We start from the raw sequence: 24,308 nt of genomic DNA on the forward strand, positions 1-24,308 counted from the left end.
TAGTATGGGGGACATTAACTTTTACATATTGCTGACAAGCCCAGATAAAATGCTGCCCTTCAGTATGGAGGCTGTATAAACCCATGGAAGGGAACCAACTAGTCAGATATACATCCCCCATACTGCAGGGCAGTATTTTATCTGGGCAGGCGGCATCAATACACAAGGGGGGCAGCCGGGGCCATTACATACATCAATACTAATGCGAGGGGCAGGCTGGGGGCATAAGTACACATAGTGCTGGCTGGGTGCGATACACAAGGGGGCATTCCCAACTCTGTAATTCAAAGTCTTGGGCTTCAAGACCAAGGCTTACTCTTTCCACATGTTTACAAATCAATAGATATGCCACTGCAAAAATTAGATCACTGGTAGACAGCCAGCCCCATCTACCTCGGAAAACAGGACCGATCCATAGCTCATGCTACAGCCTTCTGAGAATTAATTAAAATGCCACTCATATTTAATAGCAGTGACCACACTAATGGCTCCTAATGGTAGAGGGAACAAAATGCTATAGAAAGCCAATATAAGCAAATGAGTTTATCAAATAAAATGTGCTGCGTGAATCCTAAATTCCTGAGACTTTACGGATTTAAGCATAAAAAAGACATTGCTTGCACACATTTCTGTTACTGTTTAGCCAGAAGGAAACAATGGAAAAAATATATTGACAGACAAACTTTGGGAGTTTAACTGAAAAGCCCATTAATATGACAATATGTTACCAAAAATGACAATAAACAAAAAGAATGTGCTTTTACTCAACAGGATATGTTATAAAGGAATACTTATTCGGTTTCTCAAGTCACAACATGTAGAAGATGACATTTAAGTTCCACTGATTCCACTCAAGATTATAGCGTGTATATTAGGAATAATATTTACATGTTCCTGTCACTGCATCTAAGACTAAATACATAGGGTTAGCACTTTGTCGTTTGCCTTTCCAGCAGGCAAATAAATGTTCTCATTTAAAACTAATTCTGATCTCCTAGATTTTCGGCAAGGCTGCAGTTCTCTCACCGCATGAATGATAAGTTCCAAAAATAATTAATTGGGGAAATACTCGCCAGTTCTGAACGTGCTGGCCCCCACCACTAATAAATAAACATAAGATTAACTTTGAAAGCTCAGTAATGTTAGCAATGATACATCTTAAAAGCAATATTTATCAATAATTGAGCAAAACTGCATTTATATGATACTATTCTGTTCAAAATGGTTGAATCAGAATTATTTAGAATTTTCTGTAGGAGGAAAGTGACCAGGCATAACTAAAGTACATATGAACAGTGAACTGCTGTGGTCTCCAGGGTGCTAAGTAGCCATAGTCTTTGCCAGAGCCTTAATAATTGTTATTCTAATTAACATGTAATAAACCAATCAACCTTGTTAGTCAGTAAGAAAATGAATTCTTAGGGGTCCTCCAAGTGGTCTATTCCCTAAGGGCTTGGGTGTAGCCCCCAGAAAGAAAATCTTTAGGCACCAACCAATGATTGGTCAGCCCTTCTTACACAAAAAACACTTACTGACAATCCTTTCTGCCTTTGATCTCAGCAAGTCACACAGAAATACATAAAGTGTATACACACAACTCGGAGTCAAAGGATCCTGTCAAATGGTACATTTTCCAAGCACTCCTAGCTCAAGTTCTTGCAACTTTATGTAAGTTAACTACAGATATGACTCAGTGGTCTATTCACTCAACTTAAAGACATTTATTATTGTAAGATTTTGATATATACTTTAGTATGCGTATTCTAAGGAACGATATAGAATCATATCAGCGATAACCACTTTTGCTTCTCCCTGGGAAGAAAATCCAAAAGCATATTCCCATGGTTTAATTTGCACCTACCAGACTCAATAGAATAAACAACTTCAGCGTTTTTTCCTTTGTCTTTGTCCAACGCGGTAACCTGCAGAACAGCTGATCCAACAGCTGCTGATTCATATACTCGGCCTTCATAGAACGAGCTTGTAAACCATGGGGCATGGTCATTCGTGTCAGTTACATTAATAACAATTCTGGCAAAGTTGCGTAAAACAGGAACATCTTGATCGCGTACCTGAAAAATGAAAGAACGGTAGGGTCAGTGGTGCAGTCCATTTGCAGAGTAAAAATCTCTACCTTGTTAGTGGAGACCGAGATTAATGGGATTACGATTTACCATCACTGTAAGGATGTGCTGCTGCATAGTTTCATGATCCAATTTTTCAACAATGTATAATGAGCCGGTGGCAGGATCAATTCGAAACTTCTTTAGACTGACAGGGTCGGTACTGCTCTGCAAAGTGTAAATCAACTTGTTCTTCTCATCTTTGTCTGTAGCCGTGACTTGCAAAATTTCAGTCTCTGGATTAATATCTTCTGGGATTAGAACTTCATACTTTGAAGTCGAAAATTCCGGCCTGTGGTCATTTGTATCTATCACTTTAATGAGAACCTGAATTCAAAAAAACAGAAAACAAAAAAGATTATTGGAGAAAAAATAACTCAAACTGTAAATGTATATCCTGACACTGGACTGTTTTGGTTACAATAAGTAACATTCAGTATAGTCATTAATTAAAATTACATCTAATTATTTTTCACATTCTCCAGAAATATTAGCATGCGTGTCCCCTTGCAGCACCTTCGCCATCCTACAAACTTGCTGGCATGCAGTGGTGGAAGAGGAGACCAATGTTAGGACTCTGCGCCTAGAAAGACATGAGCCAAGACCCAGGAGAAGGATTATTATATGTTGGTGGTCTGCTGCTTCTTTCGTGTAAAGGAATTTTACCAGGTAATTCATTGTTGGGTACTTCTAATTGGTAGCCTAATATCAGCCTAATGTCCACTTTTGTTTTTACTGGCTAAAGTGACTTATAGCATGTTTGCACTGTTCTGAGACCACTGAGCGTTGCTGCCCGGCCATCTCAAATAACCCCAACACATGGACAACACTGTAATAAAATTAGTGCACTGCTCTAGCTGTACACAGAAACTGATTTACCAGCCACGATACGTTTCCTCATGAATATTGATTAGACACCATTGAGAATAATATTGGTTTCATTTAAAATTATACGTTTGTGTTGAATGGATTGATTCTACAGAAAATGCGTAGTGCGGCATGTGGGAACTACAGCTTGTAGCTACATCTGGAACCATAATTGCGTACACTTTTTGTAAAGATCTTAACTTTAATTAAAGCTGGCATCAGTTAAACAATAACACTTCCAGTGGTAAACTTTTTCTTGAATTGGAAATAAATGTATAGCTTACAAAGCTTGGCTGTCCAAATGTTACAGTGTAGCCAGATTATTAAAAATGCCAGGCTTTGAAAGACCGTATTAAATGGATTATACAGTCCATGTGGAGAGATGAAAAAAGCTCGGACACTTGACAGTGATAGGAAAGTCGTTTCGAATGTTCCGTTTAGTTACATTTAGCAGGAGAATGGTGCCTTTAATCCAAAACTATCTAAGGCCAGAAAAAAAAGCTCCCAAAGCCAATTTTTATGGTATGTGACCAAAACACCACTGATTATATTCAAGGGCGATTGACTTACATAGAAGGGATCTATAATCAGTTAGGCAAGTGTGAAAAGTATGCTTAGTCAGATGTAAGATAACACATAACACATAGGGGAATTGAAACTGCAAATATATACATGTATCCAGACAAATTAGCACAGACCATAGGACATAAGTATAATTTATGGAGCATAATTTGCGTGCATTTTCTCAAAAATCTGCTGCAGCCATGACCTTGTGAATGTTGTGGAACACCGTGTCTGCCAGAGAAAGAAACTGGAGAGGCAAGCAGTTCTCCGACAACTAACATTACAAACTACAGCTACATAAAATACAGCCTGGATAGAGCAAAAAAAAAAAAAAAAAGCTTGAGGAACGTGCATTTAGATTTTCAGACTCAACACATTCTCAGAATTCTTTATTGTGAAAAGCCCCAACGATTAAACCTTCAGCGCGGCAAGATATGGAGGTCCACTCACAAAATTAATCCGGTTTGTGAATACATTGCAAAAGCCTTTGTGTTATGTTTACTGTTATGTTACTTCTCTCTTGACCCCTTATCAAAGATTTACGGCTAAAAAAAGAAATCTAATGAAAAGTACAAATAGCTTTCAAATAGGATTCTGTGGAACCAAATGACCGACCCACCCAATGCTTTAGACCCTTTCCCTGCCTCCTAGTTTTTGTTGTTGTCCAGGACATTTGTTTGGTGCTCCATGAGTGTCTCATTACACCCCCGGATGTCCGGCTTAGCGGACATCCGGGGGTGTAATGAGACACTTATATACATGCATGGAAAGCTCTTTATTTTAATAGGAGCTGTTTCCTGCCACTGATTGGTTGCTTCAATTGGCCAATCAATGGCAAGAATGATTGGGCCACAGATGAGGAGGGGAACTACAGCTTCTCCCTAAGGTGAAGTTTTTGTGTGGTTTTTTTGGTTGGTATTTTAACCTTTTAAAAATGCATATTAAAATACTTTATTATGCATTCTTCTTTGGTGAGGATGCCAGGGACATTAAACTGTCTATTACCTGTGCAAGAGACTTCAAAGGAGAAGAATATGACACAAAGTCATGGGGTGAATTGATTACATTTTCTTTACTGCATTAAATAGGTTGAATTACACTGGGACATCATAAAACCCAAGACCAAAGGTCAACTTTATGATATGTCACAATGACAAACAGATGAACAGCTTTACCCTGAACATTGACATTTCATTTATAATACAAAAGAAATGCACTGCTTGTGCTCCCTAGTTGGCTCTTTTTTTTTTGTTTTGTTAACTCCACTCCAGTAACCCTGTTTGGCCCTCCACACTAAATCCCAGCCCCCATCTTTGCTTCAGTGATTTGAGAGTTGTACAAGTAACTCAAAAGTCAAGGAAAGCCTAACCAGGGGATTATTCTACACAGAACAGCAATGTTTCAAAGGATGTGTTATGGTCTCTGCAACAATAGCAGCAGTATTAAATTCAGGTTAAAAAAAGGCCAAAAATAGGCATGTTGCTTTCTTATAAATAATGGATTCCTTAGATTTCAGAAAAAAAAAACTGGATAATATGAAAGGTATTAATGCACAAGTATAAAAAATCAAGTTAAAGTGGACCCTTGTGGAATCATTTACGGGCTCGCTAATTTAAAATAATTACTTTCCCTCAGCTTCCGGGAAAATATTTAAAGAAGTGCTCACTACCATGTAAAATTAAGACATTGCAAGCAGTAAAACAAAATGTTGTAGAGGGTTTCTTAGAAGGGTCCATAGGAAGTGTATGGAGAATTGCAATATTCTCACTAAGTGCAGCCGAGATATCCTCATTATATGATATTTGATACAGAGAAGTACAGAACTTGTCTCCAAGTTTTTTCTGCCTTCTGTAGGACCTCAAATACCACACCTGGTCTCTAGTTCTGCTCTATATTCAGGATAACATTTTGTCTTCCCCCCATGTACGTTTAAATTCTCCCAATGTGTCATCACTTCAAGCTGCTAATCAGTGGCAGGAAAGTGCTCTCATTGACATCAATAGAAGCACTTTCCATGTGCCGGGACCTGGACAGACCCCATTTGCAGCATTGTGCTGGAGCCGACAGGCAGAAAGTACAGTACATCACAGTCATGGAGATGCTTTCGGCAAAACCCATCTCCTGCAGAGAAAAAGAGCTGGGGTGAGGAAAGGGGCAAATGCATATTGGGCTCACTGCACAATCTCATTATGCCTTTGCAAGGGAAGCACAACTATTTTTTTTCTACACACATTTTGCTTCATTTCTCACTGTCAAACAACACCCCAATATGTGTTCAGCAACATCGCCCGAGTGCATGAATAGGTTTGTTGGGGGCTAAAAGGCAGCATTTGGGAAGTGTGCATTTTTCAAATTGGAATTTTGATACCCCGTGGGCATTTCAAATGCCGGTATTTTAACTCTTTCCATGCCAGAATTTTTGTAAAGATTTAGCGTTAATTTTAGGACTTGCTCATAAAAATTAACTTTTTTGCGCGAGTGCTCAAGGTTATAAATCTATTTGTCTTCATATATATATATATATATATATTCGGCATAATGTAAATTGGTGTTATGGTAACTTGCAGCTAGGATGCTTCAGCTTTCTTTGAACCAAAGCACCACAGCAAAAATCAGTAAACAGTGGGAGCTTTTAGGCAACAATATATATATAAAAAATACAAACAAATATGAAACTATATAGCAATTTAAAAAACTTGCACTTAGGAGTGCAAAGAACTAGGCAACTAAAATAGAAAGGAAAATACAAGGATTAGCAAAAGAGAGTAAAAAAAGACACAAAACACTAAGCTTGAAGAAAATGTAATTTTAAAAGGGTAATTGAGAGGCTAGCCCACTTAAATGTATCGACTGAATAGTCTTTATCAAGGGGTGATCTTTGAGGCCCTTTAAGTCTTTTCTTTAGATATTGTGTATTTGTGAATGGAACCGTAAGACCCCACTGCATGATACACTAACATGTTAACAATGCAAAAGGCACAATGATAAAAGAACTCTCGCAACGTATATTCTTTAATAAATAATTTAAACATAATTCACGGGGAACACGACTTGCCACCACAATCATATTTTGTACTCCTTGCCTTAAACTACGATCAGCTGGTACAGAATCTTCCGTGGCAGTTACCATTATTTATCTATCCCGCAAGTCAAGAATATACTGGGCAATGACCATCATTATTAAACACCCATTAGGCAAACTTGCTTTTAAACAATTTCACGCTAGTCCAATGCATAAGTTATGTTATACAGCTACACGCGTATGAAATACTCAGTTTAAACACTTCATTAGCAATTCAATTACCTGTGTACTGATAGATCTTGTCCCATCTGTTGCCACCACTGTCAAGCTGTAATTAGATTTCTGTTCTGCATCGAGTGGTCCAGCAACAACGATGGTTCCTGTGCCCTTGTCCACATCGAATCTGCTGTCATAATTGCCACCTGGTTCAAAAAAATAAGTAAGGAGTGTTCATAGACAAATCTTGTCTGTTTGCAGAACCCAAGCAACAGTAGACAGAGCAACATAAAGCTATATAACACTACTGCACAGGTGGCTACGTTTCATAAAAATACAAAAAAAAATTAAAATGACCAGACGAGATGATGGCAGATGTGTACAACACCATTTCACATCACATTGACACAATCTAAAACACAGAAATGAAAACAAGCGAGGGCTGTTGAGCTCTGTATATTAATTGGACTGTTATACTGAAACTTGCTGTAATTAAATCTAAATTGTTTTAACAATTGTGGATATTATCACAGCTTTTGATAATGCCAATAGACTAAACACTGATGAATTGTGCAATAGAATCATTTTCACAAAACCCTTCAACTGAGAGCCATTTTTTTTCTAATAGATTGTATGGGTTTTCTAAAAAGGGAGGTCCCTGCTGTCAAGTAATTTCCTTATTTTTAATCGTACCAAATGACTTTACATTTTATTTTTTTGAACATTTTTATTGCCGATGCTAAAAGCTCTGATAGGGTTGCACAACTGCCATTAGACAGCCATGTTTAAATGAAAAAAATATGCACAAAAACCACAATAAGAATATAAAACAAACAGCCAACAATAGATACAGTTGCCTATTATCCCTACTGTAGAGCCATAGCTGTTCCTCTAAGGCGAGTGATGGTGAACAAATATTTGCAGCCCTAAAATCTTTGGAAACATGCTGTATGTCTTAATCTGCAGCCCTGCTGAATATGATGGCGATACGTAAACCGATAAATAATGACGTTCAGATCACATAAACACAATGTTCCTTTGCAAATTAAATGCGATCTCATGTTAATGATGACATGAGATCTTAGCAGATACCTTCTGCTATACAGTTCGGGTCACAGGCCATCTGAAAGATGTAAAACACTTCACTTGTTTCTCCTGGCAGCATTTATAACAAAGAGAGAAAGCACAGAAAACATGGAATGTCAATGCACACGTCTTGGTAACATAGAAGCATGCGGCGTGCTGGAGCAGCATTGGTTAAACATACCTCAATGCACTCTATTAAACGAGCGGTTATTTTTGGATTTATTGTACTTCGGTTTGCTGTACTTCTATGAATGCATCTATATAAAACTCAGATTGCACTGTGTACTTGCAAGCCTGTAACATTTACATATTTATGTGTATGAAAAGGCACGGACATGGAATGCATATGTATTCTATATTTATATATATATATATATTTTATATGCACATACATAGAAAAGTATGTATATACACACACAGAAACATATATATATAGATATATCTATATATATATATATATATATATACACATACACACACACACACACATATATATACACAAGAGAGAGCAGAAAGGGGTTTAGAGTGTTGATGTGGACATGTACATCATTTAATAGGTCATTATTACAATTAAGAATAATTTGAGGTAATTTATTCCAAGATTGGGTAAAGGTGGATAAACACAGTCAGGCACACTGTTACAAGGTATCAGCTAAATGCCTAATGGTTGCTACATGTTTGGAAGTAAAACAATACTATTTATCCTCTGGCCACCTTTGTTTATGTTTCCATTTTTCTTTTGTATTGATGCAATTTACTTTTGACTAAATCCTCTCCTATTCCCGATGCTTAGTGGAATAAATGATTTTTTTCTGTGTGATTATACGTATTTATTCTAATTACCTATAGCATGAGCTTTGTGCTCTTGAAATCAATATAACTGCTTTAGAGATGAGTTCAGTGGCTTGTGGGGCTAAACTTGCATAATTGAGAACTAATTACTTTTATGGCCTAAATTCCCATTTCTTCTTTTTTTAATACTGCTAGTACCAATCAGCCTCCACCTAAGGGGCATCACAACCTAACTGGGGAGGACTGGAGATTTGAACCATTATACAGATTTATACAATTCATCTCTTCCAGCCAACGTAAGGTTGCTTTTAATATCATTTCCCAATTCCTACTTTAAATTGTGAGTACATTCCATACAACCATGTCATAGTGTTTATAGACACACACATGTATATATATCAACAAAACAATTCATTTATTAAAATAGTCTAATTCCTCTTGCGCTATTCCAGGTTTACCTCGTGGAAGCCGCTATCTGTGTCTTAAAGCGGCAGGACAATAATAGTCTCAATACCTTGTACTGAAGTTCTCCCCCTTCTACTCGCCCTCCTTCTGCCTAAACTTATTAACAATATCCAGCAACTTAACAACAGGTCAGAGATGACATAATAGGAAGAAGGATCATCCTGATACTGAGAAAAGGACATTGAGATCCTGGTTTTCACATAAATTTTAACGTTTCCAATGTATATATTTAATCTGTGAATACACTAGACTGATTTTTTAGCACACAGAACTGGAAAATATATGATTTGGGAAACGTAGCAGGTCCGCTTTAATGTCCAGGTATTTCGTATAGTCATTCCTTATTGCTAAGGCATTGTTCCCATTGAGTTAGTGTATTCTACAACTGAATCTCCATTAGACAGTCTTTATAAGGATGAAGTAGGTAGGAAGTAGGAGACTTGTTCCTTATGCTCGTTATGCTGTCTTTTCCCAACCCTGCTTCATTGAGGCAAAAGAATAATTTGCTATTAATCTTAATATATCCAAAATGACTACACACACTGAAGAACTATAAGCACATAATCAATGTTCCATCTAATTTTTCTTAGTTGGCGTGCGCAGAAAATTTCTCTTGTGCAAATATGTTAACAGAGCAAAAATTTTGTGCGCACAATATCCGCGCCACATAAAGTTTAAAAAAAAAATTTTGGACATGTGCGCTCTCTAAAAAAGCTATGCGCGCGCGCACAAGCGCACAGCTTAGAGGGAACACTGCACATAATATAAGTAGTTGTAATTAATAAATTCATTAAATGGTGCTAAATGTTGTGTAGGCAACATTAAGAAGGACTTTATTTAGTGCTCGCTGTGAATTTGCATAAAAGCTTCAATGCCATAAACTCCCAGCTTCCAAATTAGCAAACAGACGAGTGCAACCTTGAAGTAGTTTTATTTGTGCACACGTAGCCCTAGGCTGGGACTACGTTCAGTTATAATGCTCCTACCGGCTGTACTATCATACCACTGCCAAAGGTAGCTCTTAACTTTGCCTCTTATTAGATCACCTGCTGAAATGGGATTAAAAAATACGACAAAACGCTGACATGTGGTAGCGTATTATAGACTGCTATTATGAGGGCTTCTGTCCAAAAGTAATTTCCATGAAGAGAATCATAAAATTCCTTTCTCTGTTGAGTATAGTGCTGTGTCCTGAAGTCTACCTGCATAGCAAAATCAAATGTCAGGGTTATTCATTGGAAATGCTTGAGTGCTCTAGAATCCCTGTTTTTAGAGTGCATTCTTCTGGCTTCCTTATTCAATAATGCCATCATCTTATTACATCCTATGTTTAATAAAGTCTAGGGCATTCACCAGAGATGCCCATCATCTCTAGGGATGACACACAAATCTTAAAGATTCACAGATCTGTTGGCTGGACATGTGAATCTTGCATAAGGACTGGATTAAGAAATTTTGTATAATTTTTCCGAACAGCGTGATAAATCTAAAATAATTTCTTTTGTGACTTGTTGGAGGAAATATCATTTTAAATACAGTTAAACGAGATGAGATTTTTAATTTATCTTCAAACTATTAATTTAATGAATAAACCTCAAAGATCAAAAATAGAATATCGGCTAACTTCATTGTTATTTTGCAAGAGTGAATCTTCATATGAGCCAATCCCATCTGGGTATACCAATGCTCTTAATATATTTCACCACCGAGCTGATCGGACTCTAAGTGGTTTCTACTGTTTTCCTGGACTTCCAATTGCATCTACTGCCTGCCAGAAAACTCAATATGGACATCATGTTTACAGGATGATAAGCTTTATAGAATTAGAATTTTAAAGATACGCACTTTCGTCTCCTTTAAGATGATAATTTCCTGGCTGCCTTTCCAGGTTCCTGAACACTGCCAGGTTGTAATGCATGGCAGCTCCTTATGTAATCTGATCCACAAAGAAATCACTCATGCTTCGATGGCTTGCAGGCATTCATTTCACAAGGCACATTATTGAACTATGTAGAACCTCTCTAATGGGCTACATTCTAAATAATACTTATATCAACACAAACCTGGAGGTTATGGGTGAAACATACTAAATGCTAAGTATCAAATAGAAATACAATAAGGAGGTCACAGAGCACTCATTACAACACCAGCCTGGCCCTTAAAATAAATATTCCTTTAGTAATGTTTTTTTTTTCAATTTTTTTCATGGCCATGTGTGTTTTAATCTGTTTATGATATTGTCTTTATTAAGACTATTGATCCCCAAGTGGTACTATAGCCAAGGCTTTATGTTGTTATTAAATCCTCACAAAACAAGTCTATCCTTCTGACTGCTGCACAACTTTGCACATTTAGTAAGTTCAGCAGTGCCAATTTACACATTTTAAATATTATGTGTTTAAAACAACAAAATGTAAATAAGTATCTGGGTCCATGGAGATGGATATCAATACGTTCTTGTAAACATGGCTGGCCTGGACCACTGGTGCCGGTCTTGATGCTCGCCATCTAACAATACATGTGGCTGTGGCTGCCAATGTAGCTGCCGGTGCAAAATAGATTCTGACGCCATATCTGGCAGACGTGACCCTGCCCTAAAAGCAAGGCTGCTTGCACAGTTACAATTACACATACACATAGACATACAATTACACATACACATATAGCCACTTTAGCACCATACACTTACACATACATACCCTCTCTCTACATTGTAAGATCGTTTGAGCAGGGCCCTCCCCACCTGTTGTTTCGGTTAGTCATCTACTACTTGTTGTGCTGTCTGTCCATTCTAAAGTGCTACAGGGTATGATGGTGCTAAAACAGTAAATAATCTTAACATCAACATACGCATACATACATACATACACACGGCCTCTCCAACACCATACAATATATACATACACACTCTCTCCCTGATAATTCATGCAGCTTACACACGTCCCCTCCCTCATCATCCCCTTACACTTTTGGCTCCAAAGTTTTTAGGGGAGCTACAAGTTTACTTGCCCTGATAATTTAAAAAATGTTAATTCCATACTACTGTTTTTTGTTTTTTTTTGCATTATATGAACTCTACCAGTGTTCTCTCAGTTGGTCCCAGCCCATTACATTATGTCATGGGACACTGTGATCTTAGGAATAGTGATTATGTGTTTTCATACGTATTTTATTTAAGACTAATGTATTTTTTCAAATATATTTTAAAATATATTAGGTGTGTCCCTGTTCTGAACAAAAAATATTGGGGCCAGAACCTGACATGTGCACTGTACCCAAAAATGTCACCATGAAATATAGGGGTCGGTTTTCAATTATTTCCAGGGCTGGTTTTTTTTCCCCAGTCGGGCTATGCTTGTACATTCATCTTTAATTCCAATTATTTTTTTTTTATCGTAGAAGAAAATCATTTTTACAACAGTATTTCTGTGAATTCCATAAATGCAGAAGCATTTGACAGTAAAATTAGTAGTTAAAGAAACAGGAAATCTTAAATAAAGTCTTAAATAGCTACTGTGTAACAAAGCAACAAAAGGAGGACAGCTACATACTAATCATCATTTTGAAAAGTCTTTTCTAAATTCAGTAATAATGCTTTTCTATTGTGTTTCTCAAATTGCCCGGCAGATTGAGTGCAGCCTCCATGCTCCTGAAAAATAATTTTACGTGCTTACCGATAATGTCAAACCACAATGGTGAGCCCACTGGTTCTGCCGTTATCACGCCAATCATATGAGCAACAGGATCACTTTCCATTACAGTAAAGGTGAAAAATGGTTCCTCAAAGGATAATGGTTCTATTAACGGTGTTGGTTTTGCAATCCATTCTATATGTAATCGAACACTTGATGATTTCTGAGGTCTTCCGTTATCAACAGCTTTAATCTACAAGCATGGAATATCATAAAAAAAAAAACATATCAGTAGATGCTTCAAAAAAACAGATACACTAGATTCATTGTTAGGAGGAGTCTCGGTGCTCCTTTAATCTGAAAAACTGAAAAGATTTTGTTTTAGATGTATGTGTTTATATTTATCAACTGATTATTCAATATTTAACATACAGTGTAAATAGCAAAGTTCAAAATGAGTCCTTTTGGATTTCATTCATAAACATTCATTTGTAATATCTATATGCTCTCCGAATTAGATCAAGGATGAGTTAAACTCACCGTCAGAATATCATATTCTCCTGCCGCAGAAAATTTCTTGGAGGAGACAGATCCTGTTTTGGGGTCAATGAAAAATTTCCCCTCATCATTTCCATCCTCAATGCTGTATGATATTTCTGCATTGGGCCCAGCATCCTTATCTACAGCAATCACTCTGTAGATTGTCTCCTTTTTGGCATTCTTCTCTTTTTCAGGCTTTTCAAGCTCTGGAAGTCTAATCTTGTAGACTTTTTGCATAAACAAGGGTTTGTGCTCATTCTCATCTAACACCTTTACAATAACTCTAGTAACCGCTGATTTTGGAGGATATCCGTTATCTGTTATAGTCACCTGCACAAAAAAGAAAATCATAGCATTATTTCAATTTAAGTGATATTTGCCACTAAATCCAGGGCTCAACTGTCAAAGTAGCATCATAAGATGCTTCTACCATTTAACACATAATACAACTTGGAAAGATAATATTAGAGTAGTACAAATAATATGAATTTCAGAAAAGCATATAAATCTTTTATATTCTATATAAAAACATTTACACGGTTTTATGTTCAAAGTGTCATCACTATGTATTTCTCATATTTCTGCAAGGAAATGTAACAATGTTATTTGCTGAATGAAACTCAGATATGTATGTTACTATTAGCTATTAACGTTCTGCCAATCACATGTCATTCCTGTAAAAGCATCCTGCCATCAGGAAAGGCACGACGTAGGGACATAAAGAAGAGATCCCCGCCTCTATCGTTTAATGGCATTTGTCAGCTGATAGCACATCATTAAATAATATTGCCACTATAAGTTTTACAATTGAAAGAAGTAGCAAGCAATGTTTACAGCAAATCATATCCAAGATATATGCCTTATATTTCTGTAAATAAGCAAGAGGTGTATTTTAGTGAATTGTTTTCTCACCGACTTATCGTATATAGGAGGTATATACCAGCCAAGATGGTCACATTTCTCTGAGCTATATGGTCAGCCAGAGCCATAGTAAATAGCATTCATCTATTTTATATCACAGTATTTGAAAATTAGAATTTTCAAAGTCTGCACTTCCAAAAACACATTGAAATAATAATAATACAACAATAATAAAATAATAATAGTAAACAAAAAAATTGCACTGCAATCATGGCGTATAAGAACCCTGCCCTCCTATTCAACATCATCACATCCGTGATTTGACCTATAGATCCCTCTATAGCTTTTCTTCTGTCTGTATGACATGAAGTCCGTTTAACAACCCTGCGTGATATAATTTTCATGGAAAAGGGAGTCAATATAACATTTTAAGTATTTCCTCACTGTCATATGAAACCCACACTATTTGTCCTGCAACCTTCTCATTTGGCAGTGGCGATGATGAAGGAGACTGGATGGAAGGCTATAGTTAATGTGTTTCATTTTATGCAAGACAATGATGTTCTTTAAGGGGCTCACAAACATGTGCATTCTGCTTATTTTCTTGCTGCAATTCTTCATATGACATCGGATGTTAAACAAGCAGGGCTTTGAACTCAAGTTTGATGATGACCAACATTCACCTTTAAGAGGTCAATTAGATGAGCAATTTCCTACACTGTTTAAGTTAAACATGAAAAACATGGGATTTGGGAAAATAATAGTTTGCATATACATGCAACATATACTACACAACTATATACTACTCAACGTCAAGCTGTGTTTATATTTAAAAGTAAAAACACGTGTAATGTTTGGTGAATAACCACCACAGAGGCAGGGGACACATTCATGTAATTAAGCTCTAGCAAAAAACTTCACGATCATTTTCATTTATGAAGTAAAGGACTCTTTCACATGTGCGTAATATTGTGGTTTACCTCTTGTAATCCAGGTAAATGTAACACAAATCCCTGATTAAATGGCATTTGAATTGGTGTTCCGGGACGATCCTATTCAGATATCCAGGATGTCAATTAACATTCCAGACCTCAGTCTCTGTTCTTAAACTCCAAGGAAGGGGTAAAGGAGTCAAAATCAGTGTTCTGGCTCAATAAATGCCAAACTTTATGACCCAGGGTTCCTAAGAAAAACTGTGATGTACATCTGTTCATATATTATTTCAAGGCTGGCAATTCTGTGCCTGTTTAATTCGTGTTCGCATTCTTTTCTAATCCGGTTATTATTACAACTTCTGCTGATTACGTTGAACTCTTTTCAAAAAAAGGGAAATACACTTCATACACTTAAACCTCACTCAATTATCCCTTCTCCCTGTGTCTGCCCCAGTGATGACACTTAATTACTCCAGCAAAATTAACAGATTAATGGACTTTAGCAAGAATTAACTCCACGTCGGCTAGAACATTTTTTAAAGCATACACGTAATTGTCAGATTAGACACTCAACAACTATAAAACATATAAACAATGTACTTAAAACATCTATTTTTTACGTGATGCACCACCTCAAATAAAAATATATACTGTGGACATACATTTATAGCACTTTAAATGATATATTTGTAATTTTCAGAAAGCATATAGCTTGTGAGCAGGGCCCTATGCAACGCTTCATCTCGTCACCTTTGTCAATTCCAGTTTTGTTATACCCTTTGAATGAATGTATTGGAAGAAGTGCTGCCAAAAAATGTCGTTCACTATATAAATAAAAGATAATATAGGTTTTTAATGATTCCTTCTGCATGCCATCACAAATATTTATTTCTGTCATATTTATTTCTCACATCCAGAATTCATGTTCTCAGTTCTAAAAGTTCAGGTGCCAAGTGTGCCCTACTCTTGTGTCTTTCTGTGAGGATCTTCAACTTTCTTACATGCATTTGCATTTTTGGCCCCTGTGAGCATTGTGCCTTAGCTATACCCTATCTCTGTCTGTTTCTTTGGAAAGAAAGCTTCTGTTATGTTTCTCAAAAGCAAAGAAGATGGACAGCAAGAGTTTCCAGTGCATTTCTATGTGTTAGAATTCCAGGTGACACTTTCTCCCAGAATCTATTGTCTTCAACAAAATGCAGTTATACTGACGGGAAAATGTGTCTTTTTTATTTTCCTAACATTACATTCCCGAAAATATGGTATGACAAGTCATTTTCTAAACAATAGCTGTATTATTATACTAACTATCATAAAGATCATATTTGTCCTGGAATAAGTGTTTCACTTCTATTACTTACTCTATTATCTGTCTAATCAAGCCGTGCACTGTAGTAGTGTCCATACATACATGTATTTTACATCTGAATGAATTTCCATTGACATAACTTAAAAAAACAAACATTTAATTTTTGTGATTTATGTAATGTTATTCTTCCACCCTAGAGAGCTTCGGGTCTCTCGTACAGAATGCTCTTTTATTCTTTTTTTGTAAGCCAGTGATGTCATGCAACGGCTAGGCATTACTTAGCAGTGACTGGTAATAGCCCATGTTAGACAAACAAGGCAGAAAGAACGGAAGCGCTTACGGCCACGAGAAAGCAAAAGCGGTTTTAAACAAGCTACGCCCTTCAATTTAGTGGAGAATAGAAAGTGACAGGCTCAAAAAAAGAAGACAGAGTGAAGAAAACCAGAGGGTGGGGCAGAGAACAGAACATTACAGCGAGCATTATCCCATCTCTATCATGCTGTCTGTCCCCTAAGCTGCAGTTAGGGCCAAAATGCAGCCTCAGAAACGTCCATCTGAGGAAATAAAGCCAAGTTTCGGCAATTGCCAGAATGTGAGGCATTCTAAATTACAGAGAGGATAATAGACGGTTTGACCTTTAGTAAGCATCACAAGGAACACTGAAGAAGACGTTGCATTGCTACCGTGGTGGGAAGAGAAACCTATATTCAGAGCCAGACGGGAACAAAAATAGGTCCAGGCATTTAAAGAATTTTATCCCACAAGTAATTATTACATGCTCTCTACAGCCCACCAGGCATTTGCACCATATTGATTGTGAACATGAAAGAAGGTTGGAATTGGACTTGTAATGCTTGTTCATTTGCAACAAAATATGGAAGAAAACTGTCATCTACAATGGAAATGTGCACATTAAAAGCCAACGAGTTGGCCATGAAAAGGGTTTTCAGACTTGGAGACCTGTGATGCGCCATGGAATAAGGACATGGGCACCTGAGGGGGCAAGAGGCCCACTTGCCCTCTGGAAATTCAGAAGCCCAAGTCATGCAGAGCCTGTGTCGGACTAATGCAGGGGTTTGGCAATGGAATGCTTAACCTAGCCAGATGTGTTTTAAAGCCAACAGCTTGTCCTCTTAAGCCACACAAACTGGCAGACAGCTTGTACATACCAGAGCTCTGCCATAAATGCATTCAGGTTCAGCCTCAGTGACCAATAGTGGTAACTCCCTTATGATACGGAATTTAGGGTGATGGTCTTCTATGCTAAGTTTGAGTCATCTTGAGGACACAATGAGATCTGTCAATCTTAAAAGATGTATGTTAAAATGTAGATGATATATGTGTGATACTAAGGGCTAGGCCTGGGGCGTCTCTGTGACACTGGAGGGGCTCACCAGGGGATAAAAATGATTGTGTTTTAGAAAATCAGAGAACCTCTCCTGGAACTTTCTATGGATTTGTAACATCACTGAAAACTCTCAAACTCATCAAGGACATTGAGGTTCCCGCAGATGACCTATATGGGTTTGTATAATTAGGTTTTTCTGTGTTTCTCCTTGTTTTATTTTTACAAACTGTGTCATACACTATGTGTCTAAATTGTCATCACCTTTGTTCAGATTATTTTTGTGCTCTAACTGAACTCTACCTTCCAATAAATACAGAATAAACGTTGTTACTAAATTGTTTCACTTAATTCTATATATATATATATATATATATATATATATATATATATATATATATATATATATATATATATATATATATATATATATATATATATATATATATATATATATATATAATACATTTTTGTATCCGTTCAATGTGGTACTTGGTGTTACCGAACCGTCCATAAACTGTAGGCAGATTAAAACATAACTTGGTAGTGGCAGTGTATTACCAGTCTGGTGTTTTATTTGTGGAGTGTTCAGGGTTAGGTAACCAAAGGGTTGGTATCGTTAACCCTTGCACACCCACACCCTATTTGTCAGGTTATCTGATAGATAACTGTGACAGCCCACTAGAGCAGGGGAGGGAGAAACAGTAGGCTGTTTAGAGTAGGGTAGCTAGACGGAAAGCAGAAAAAAATGTGGTAGCCAGAGGAGTGCAAGAAAAAAAAAAAGGTTTTTTTTTTTAAATTCTGTAAACCCCTTGCTGTTAGAGTGGTTTGGTGAGATGTCTTCCTCTCCCTCTAACTGAGGGGTGTCCAACCTGCAGCCCTCCATCTGCTGCAGGACTACGTCTCCCATAATGCTCTTTCAGCTAAGGGTCTGGCAGAGGAGTATGGGATATGTAGTCCTGCAGCAGCTGGAGGGCGGCAGGTTGGACACCATTGCTCTAACTGATCTCATCCCCTTCACAGACACAGAGTACCTGCCTGGGACACAGACACAGTTTGTATACTGCAGGCACAAGGTACTTTTTTTTTCAAAACTGTATTGCACCTAGAATTAAGTTAATACTCTAGCAGTAGAGACTACATTTGCTTTGACTCTTGGGGGGGTCTAAACTAAGTTTGCAGCTCCCATAAAACAGCCAGTCAGAACACTATAGGAATTACAGACTGGTGTAATTGTGGCTAATCTTTACCACCCCTGCTACTAGAAACCAAAGTTCTAGTTCTGTGCAGGTACATTCTGCTCTGTTAGCTAACACTACCAAGTTCTCATGATGGTCTGTTAGCTACTACTACCAAGGTCATATTATTCTTCCTATTAATGGGTAACTAACATTTGCCTCCCACCAGGAAACCCCTCTCCTGAGGCAACAAAGATAGGCAATCGAGAGGAGGCCTTTTTGTTATATTCAAACCTGTAGAGATTGAATACATTTATACAAGGTTTTAATTTTGCATGTATTTATTGATATATTTTATATTAAGAAGTTCCGACGAATCTATTTTCTGTAAGGCTTGCTAATTTAACTATTGTAAACTAGAACCAATTACAGTAATTGTACATTACAGTATATTCAGTGTTCTAAGTGGTATTGCTACTGGTTGCAATGACTCAATGCATAAACATGAAGCAAAACCAAATGCGATGAATATAATTAAACATAAAAAAAATGTTTTTATTGTTAAAAATATATATATATATATATATCAATTATTAACTTCTTTTAGAAAATGACTCACACTAAGAAACATATTGTGTGAGAAGTGGTTTCAATAAAACTCAGTAATCCTTAAATCTTTATTTATATGAATGCTTGATTTCTTTTTTTCTCGGAAATATCAGGCCACAGTAGACAAACATGGGTAAATAAAAAGATAAGCTATTTCCGACGTAACATACAAAAGAAGCTCACGGGAAAAGGAAACTGAATTTAGATTTCACAAAGAAAATACTTTGTGAAATTGGAGTAAATATCTCCAAAACCATAATCCACAGAAGGATCAGATTTCCTTGTAAACAAGGCAAAAACCCACTAACCCATCTGGTCAACATTTCAATGTTAAATTAATTTGCCAGATGCATCCAACACTTGGCGGAAGAGACACTGAGCTAAATACCACTATGTTTCTGGGTTTCTTCCCAAACTGTTTTCATGCTTACCTCCATTAAACCGACAAATAGGAACAGGGCCATTAAAACCTTTAAAGCTTGTATTACACTGTATAACAGTCCTTTATGGTGTCTTTGCTATATCATTGAGCTGGTAATAAACATAAATGTGCAACAGAGACCAGCTTGGAGGCTGGAATAAAATAAAAAGGTAATGAAAAAATAGGATTTGCCGAGCAAAGAAACTCTGTCTCAGCTCATTAACCCTCAAGTGGGACATCTAGAAGTGATTTTCAGCCTGAATATGAAATCTAGAATCTGTTGTATAACTGAAATCTGTAACTAAACTTCAAGGATGAAATGAACCTTCCATGTTTTACAGATGTTGATCGTATTAGAATTTTAGATTGTATTCAATAGGTACAACCTTGTCATTTACATGTGTCTGCTGGAATAGAAAGGGTATGGACTGAAAAGAACTAACTGTCTTCTGCTCAAGTTTGGTCTTGTGAAAGCTATTTACATTGTATCAGAATGCACTGAAATGAACATAGAAATGTGCTGAGCCACACCTTGCTCAACTGAGCTAAACTCATAAAATTCACTTAACACTGCCCTGAGATTTACATCATGGAGAAACATCTTTTTAGCACCTTTAGGCTTTTGTCCAGAGTACTGCCCTGTGTTATTGATCAAAAATGATATAAGTAATGATTCATTTGAATATTGTTATATAAACAAGATATAACAAGTAGTAAACTGCATAATAATTTTGATTTACAGAAAGAAAAGGTGAAGAGTAGATTATGTTAATCTAACTGGTATGTGGATCGCTTAGGTATTTAACTCCTTCGTGACCCTTAGGACATACTATTATGTCCTCAAAACAAGATGACCTCTTCCGTGCCAACAGACGTCTACCCTCTCAGCAGGAGCTAGCGTTTCAATTGGAACTGTTGTTTTTTTTTTATTATTCAAAGTCATCAGACAAAGATATGCTAAAAATGACCCAAAAATGTACACAAAGGGGTTAAACATAGCATTTTAACAATGTATATAATTTAATTTGACCAATGTCACTGAAACATTCGATCATATATCCTGAATGATGACTTTTATTTTGTTAATTTATAGGAATACATAGTTTCTATCTCTGGCTTGCAGCTTTACATGTAGTAACATAGTAATTTAGGTTTTCAGCCCAGATAAAAGCAAGAAATCCACGTTAAAGTGACTTCCAACTGTGCCTTTAAAAGGGGGGAAAACTTTTTTGCGTCCAAAATTATCTCATTTCTTATTGGATTTACAAACTATAACTTTGCAGTATGTATGCATTCTAAGTAACATGTATTTGCCTACAGATGCTTTTCCTGTACCATATAGCAGACGATGTCTGACCTTGTGACCTACTGATTACGTAATTAACACATTTAGAAGAAAACGTGTAACATTTATTTTATACACTAAGGTTTGTACTAACAAATCACAGCAACAAACAAACAATTATATGTTAAGATTCATCTATGTCAGATTTATATTTGTTAGGTAAATGCTTCTAGAATACTAAATTGTGGAAGTCACAAAAATATCTTCCAATAGCAGCAGGAAATCAATATAACTCATAATATACAAATTACATACCTCGAGTATATGTTCTGCTTGCTGTTCTCGGTCTAGCTTTCTTGATGTAGTGGTGATCAAACCTACAACAACAAAAAATATATTTGTATAGGAACATACTCATTTTTTTCATTAGATTCACAATAGAAAAATCAATTGTGTTTATCTATCCAAAGTCAATACAAGTTAAGTATATTGTAGAACTTTAAACTGAATGTCACAAAGAATTATTTTAACACCACTTAAACAACCAACTGGAGGTTTACAATTTATTATTCGTCTTGACACACAAAAACTGTATGCACACAATGACGCAAAGCATAAAGTTCACCTCCAGGGGTTGTTTCAGTGAAAATTAGTTTGACCGCTGTGTTCTAAAAGCAGGTAAAGATTTAATCCCAGGCACTTCTTTTAAACAAAATGTTAATTCACAAAAAACATAGCTGTCGGGATGGCAGCATGGATGCTTACTCCATAGGGACTTAATCAGCCACCTGACACTGCCAATGAAGCAGACTTGGCAGGAGATGAGATCAGTAGGAGCAAGTGAGAAGCCTGGTAATAAGTGTTAAACAGAGACCCACAGGGCCTTTTAATTCCTCTGCCTGCCCACACTATAATCAGTATCTGAATAAGTGGACCCTACTGACACCCCTTGTAAACAATTTGATGTTTCAATGCTTGGCAGGGGGACACTGCTGCACTAAACATCACCTAGCAATGAAAAATGGCCTCATGCAAGAAACTGCCTTAGCTCGAAAGCATTTACTAAACCGTAAATTCAGGATAAACACAAAGATATGTCTATGGACCAGCCCACAAATAAGAGCGATAACCAAATAATGTTATGAGTACTAAAATCTAATCATTATTCTTGTGTCACTACATGCTGCTACCCTTTAAATCACCAACAGAATGATGTATTACAGTAGCACGGAATTCTTTAAATTGTAATAAAAACAGAATCGAACTACATTTGATCATAAAACGGGCAATCGGAGGCTTTTTTAAGCCAGCGAGCAGGGCTCTCTTTAAATAATGTATGGGTTTGTCTTAGTCTGTAGGTTCTAGCTTTGTCATACCCTCTGAACGTATGTATCGTAAAAAGTGCTACATAAATTGTTGGCTCTATATACATAAAATATAATAAATAGAGTGATATTAAGATAATTGTATCAGAGTTAAATACCTACCGAATAGTGAAGTAACACTGTGGATAAAACATTTTGAATGGATTGGGGATAAAAGAAATCTGCCTTGGCATTTGAAGACCAGCAGTGAAAGCCTACTGAATACACACTACTATCTAACATCACTCGGCTAGACTATTGGAGAATGGCCCTTTAGTAAGTAGAAGGCACAAAGGGTACCAGCCCTCTAGGCATTTGCCTGATAGACATATAAATGACGATGCACCTAATGGTGAAAATGTAACCTAGGAAAACTCAAACCATTTACCTATATTATCTCTACTTATACCTTGACTCTACAATAAACTAAACATACTGCTACGCCATCCTTCACAACAGAGGGGACAAAGCTGTTCATCATGCAAAGCATTGACGACTATATAAACGCTTTAGGCTTTTTATGACTACAATGTATCTTGTCATTCAAAACAAATAGTTGTATTATGTTCACTGGAAATTAATTGATCACCAGGGATGGCTGGGGTAGATCAAGTTTTCATTTTATATTAATCTTGACAAATGTACTGCAATTTTTTCATGGAAAGTTCCTGCAAAAGTGAATTTCCATTTGATTAAGTTTTATGGCTGCATCGGGGGGTGGGGGTATGTTTTTTTTATTCTTATTTTATTTGCACTTTTGCCCATCCTTCCCGACGGTGGCATTTATTTCATATAAACACCGGAAAACATGGGTACTATATGTGTAGAAAGTATCTGCAATATTGCACAATATTTCTTGTTTTACATGGTCGCTAAGTCTTTTATTTTATATCAGTAGGAAGGAGGAAGTACTTTAGCATGTTTGCCTGCACATTATTTATACTCCTGTAGATAAGGGAACAGTCAAATTTGTTTTGCTATTTAATTGAATTCAATATTACATTTATTTTGTATGCCTTTGCATAATATTTCAATGTTCTGTCCCCGATTTTGGCATTGCACGTGTAATGCTGCCTAAGGTCTCTATATTTGAAACATCCAACTATTGAGCACTAGGACATGAGACTATTTGTTGGGTCAATGCAACCTTGGGGCTTTTGGTAGATTATTTGTGTGTGCATATACACTGGCTATCTAGGTTAAGCCAATGAACCAGTTAAGCAGACTGTGGCCAACAGTCAATGTTTCTCATGATAATGCTCATATATCTACCAAAAAAGGACAGTGGAATATAATTTGAGTCGCTGGTTCCATTATATTCAATGGTAATGTTATTTATAGCACAAGTATTTGCTTTACTTTCATGAGAAGTATCTGCATTTACAACAATATTAGAAAGACTGTTAAAAACGACATATGCTACGTAATACAGTGGTTTCTTTTTTACTACAAATCCAATGCAGAAGACCAAGTGGGAATTTTCCTTCCAAGTATCAGCCAGTTTTAATAAAGATAACTATTTACCAATTACTACCTAGCTGTCACAGAAGGAGTTCTTAATGCCTTGATAAAGAGACAATGAATATTTAACTAGTACAACATATTAGACACTAAAAGGATTATATTCTAAAAAGTGTTTTGTTTTTCCAGTCCTAAAGGTGAATTCTTAAATTTTTTTTTATTAGTAGTATCAGAGA

General features: G+C 36.6%; 1 protein-coding gene across 4 annotated transcripts in view; it reads right to left on the minus strand.

Annotated features, from left to right (window-relative positions):
• The window catches only part of LOC149285585 (protocadherin Fat 1-like), a 92,533-nt gene that overhangs the window by 34,955 nt on the left and 33,270 nt on the right, over positions 1 to 24,308 (minus strand). For 2 of the 4 annotated variants that reach the window (XM_089495148.1, XM_089495146.1), the window contains exons 3-10: positions 21,563 to 21,624; positions 13,308 to 13,637; positions 12,810 to 13,020; positions 10,981 to 10,989; positions 7,885 to 7,944; positions 6,859 to 6,998; positions 2,175 to 2,450; positions 1,862 to 2,072 (exon numbers count right to left, since the gene is read on the minus strand). In XM_089495148.1, coding sequence (XP_089351274.1) covers positions 1,862 to 2,072; positions 2,175 to 2,450; positions 6,859 to 6,998; positions 7,885 to 7,944; positions 10,981 to 10,989; positions 12,810 to 13,020; positions 13,308 to 13,637; positions 21,563 to 21,624 — 1,299 coding nt within the window. The remainder of the gene's footprint in view (positions 1 to 1,861; positions 2,073 to 2,174; positions 2,451 to 6,858; positions 6,999 to 7,884; positions 7,945 to 10,980; positions 10,990 to 12,809; positions 13,021 to 13,307; positions 13,638 to 21,562; positions 21,625 to 24,308) is intronic. The other 2 variants (XM_089495150.1, XM_089495149.1) reach the window with 1 other exon arrangement.

The sequence above is a fragment of the Sceloporus occidentalis genome, unplaced genomic scaffold (assembly GCF_023333645.1).
Source record: "Sceloporus occidentalis isolate IW3139 unplaced genomic scaffold, rSceOcc1.0.p SCAF_77, whole genome shotgun sequence".
NCBI lineage: Eukaryota > Metazoa > Chordata > Lepidosauria > Squamata > Phrynosomatidae > Sceloporus > Sceloporus occidentalis.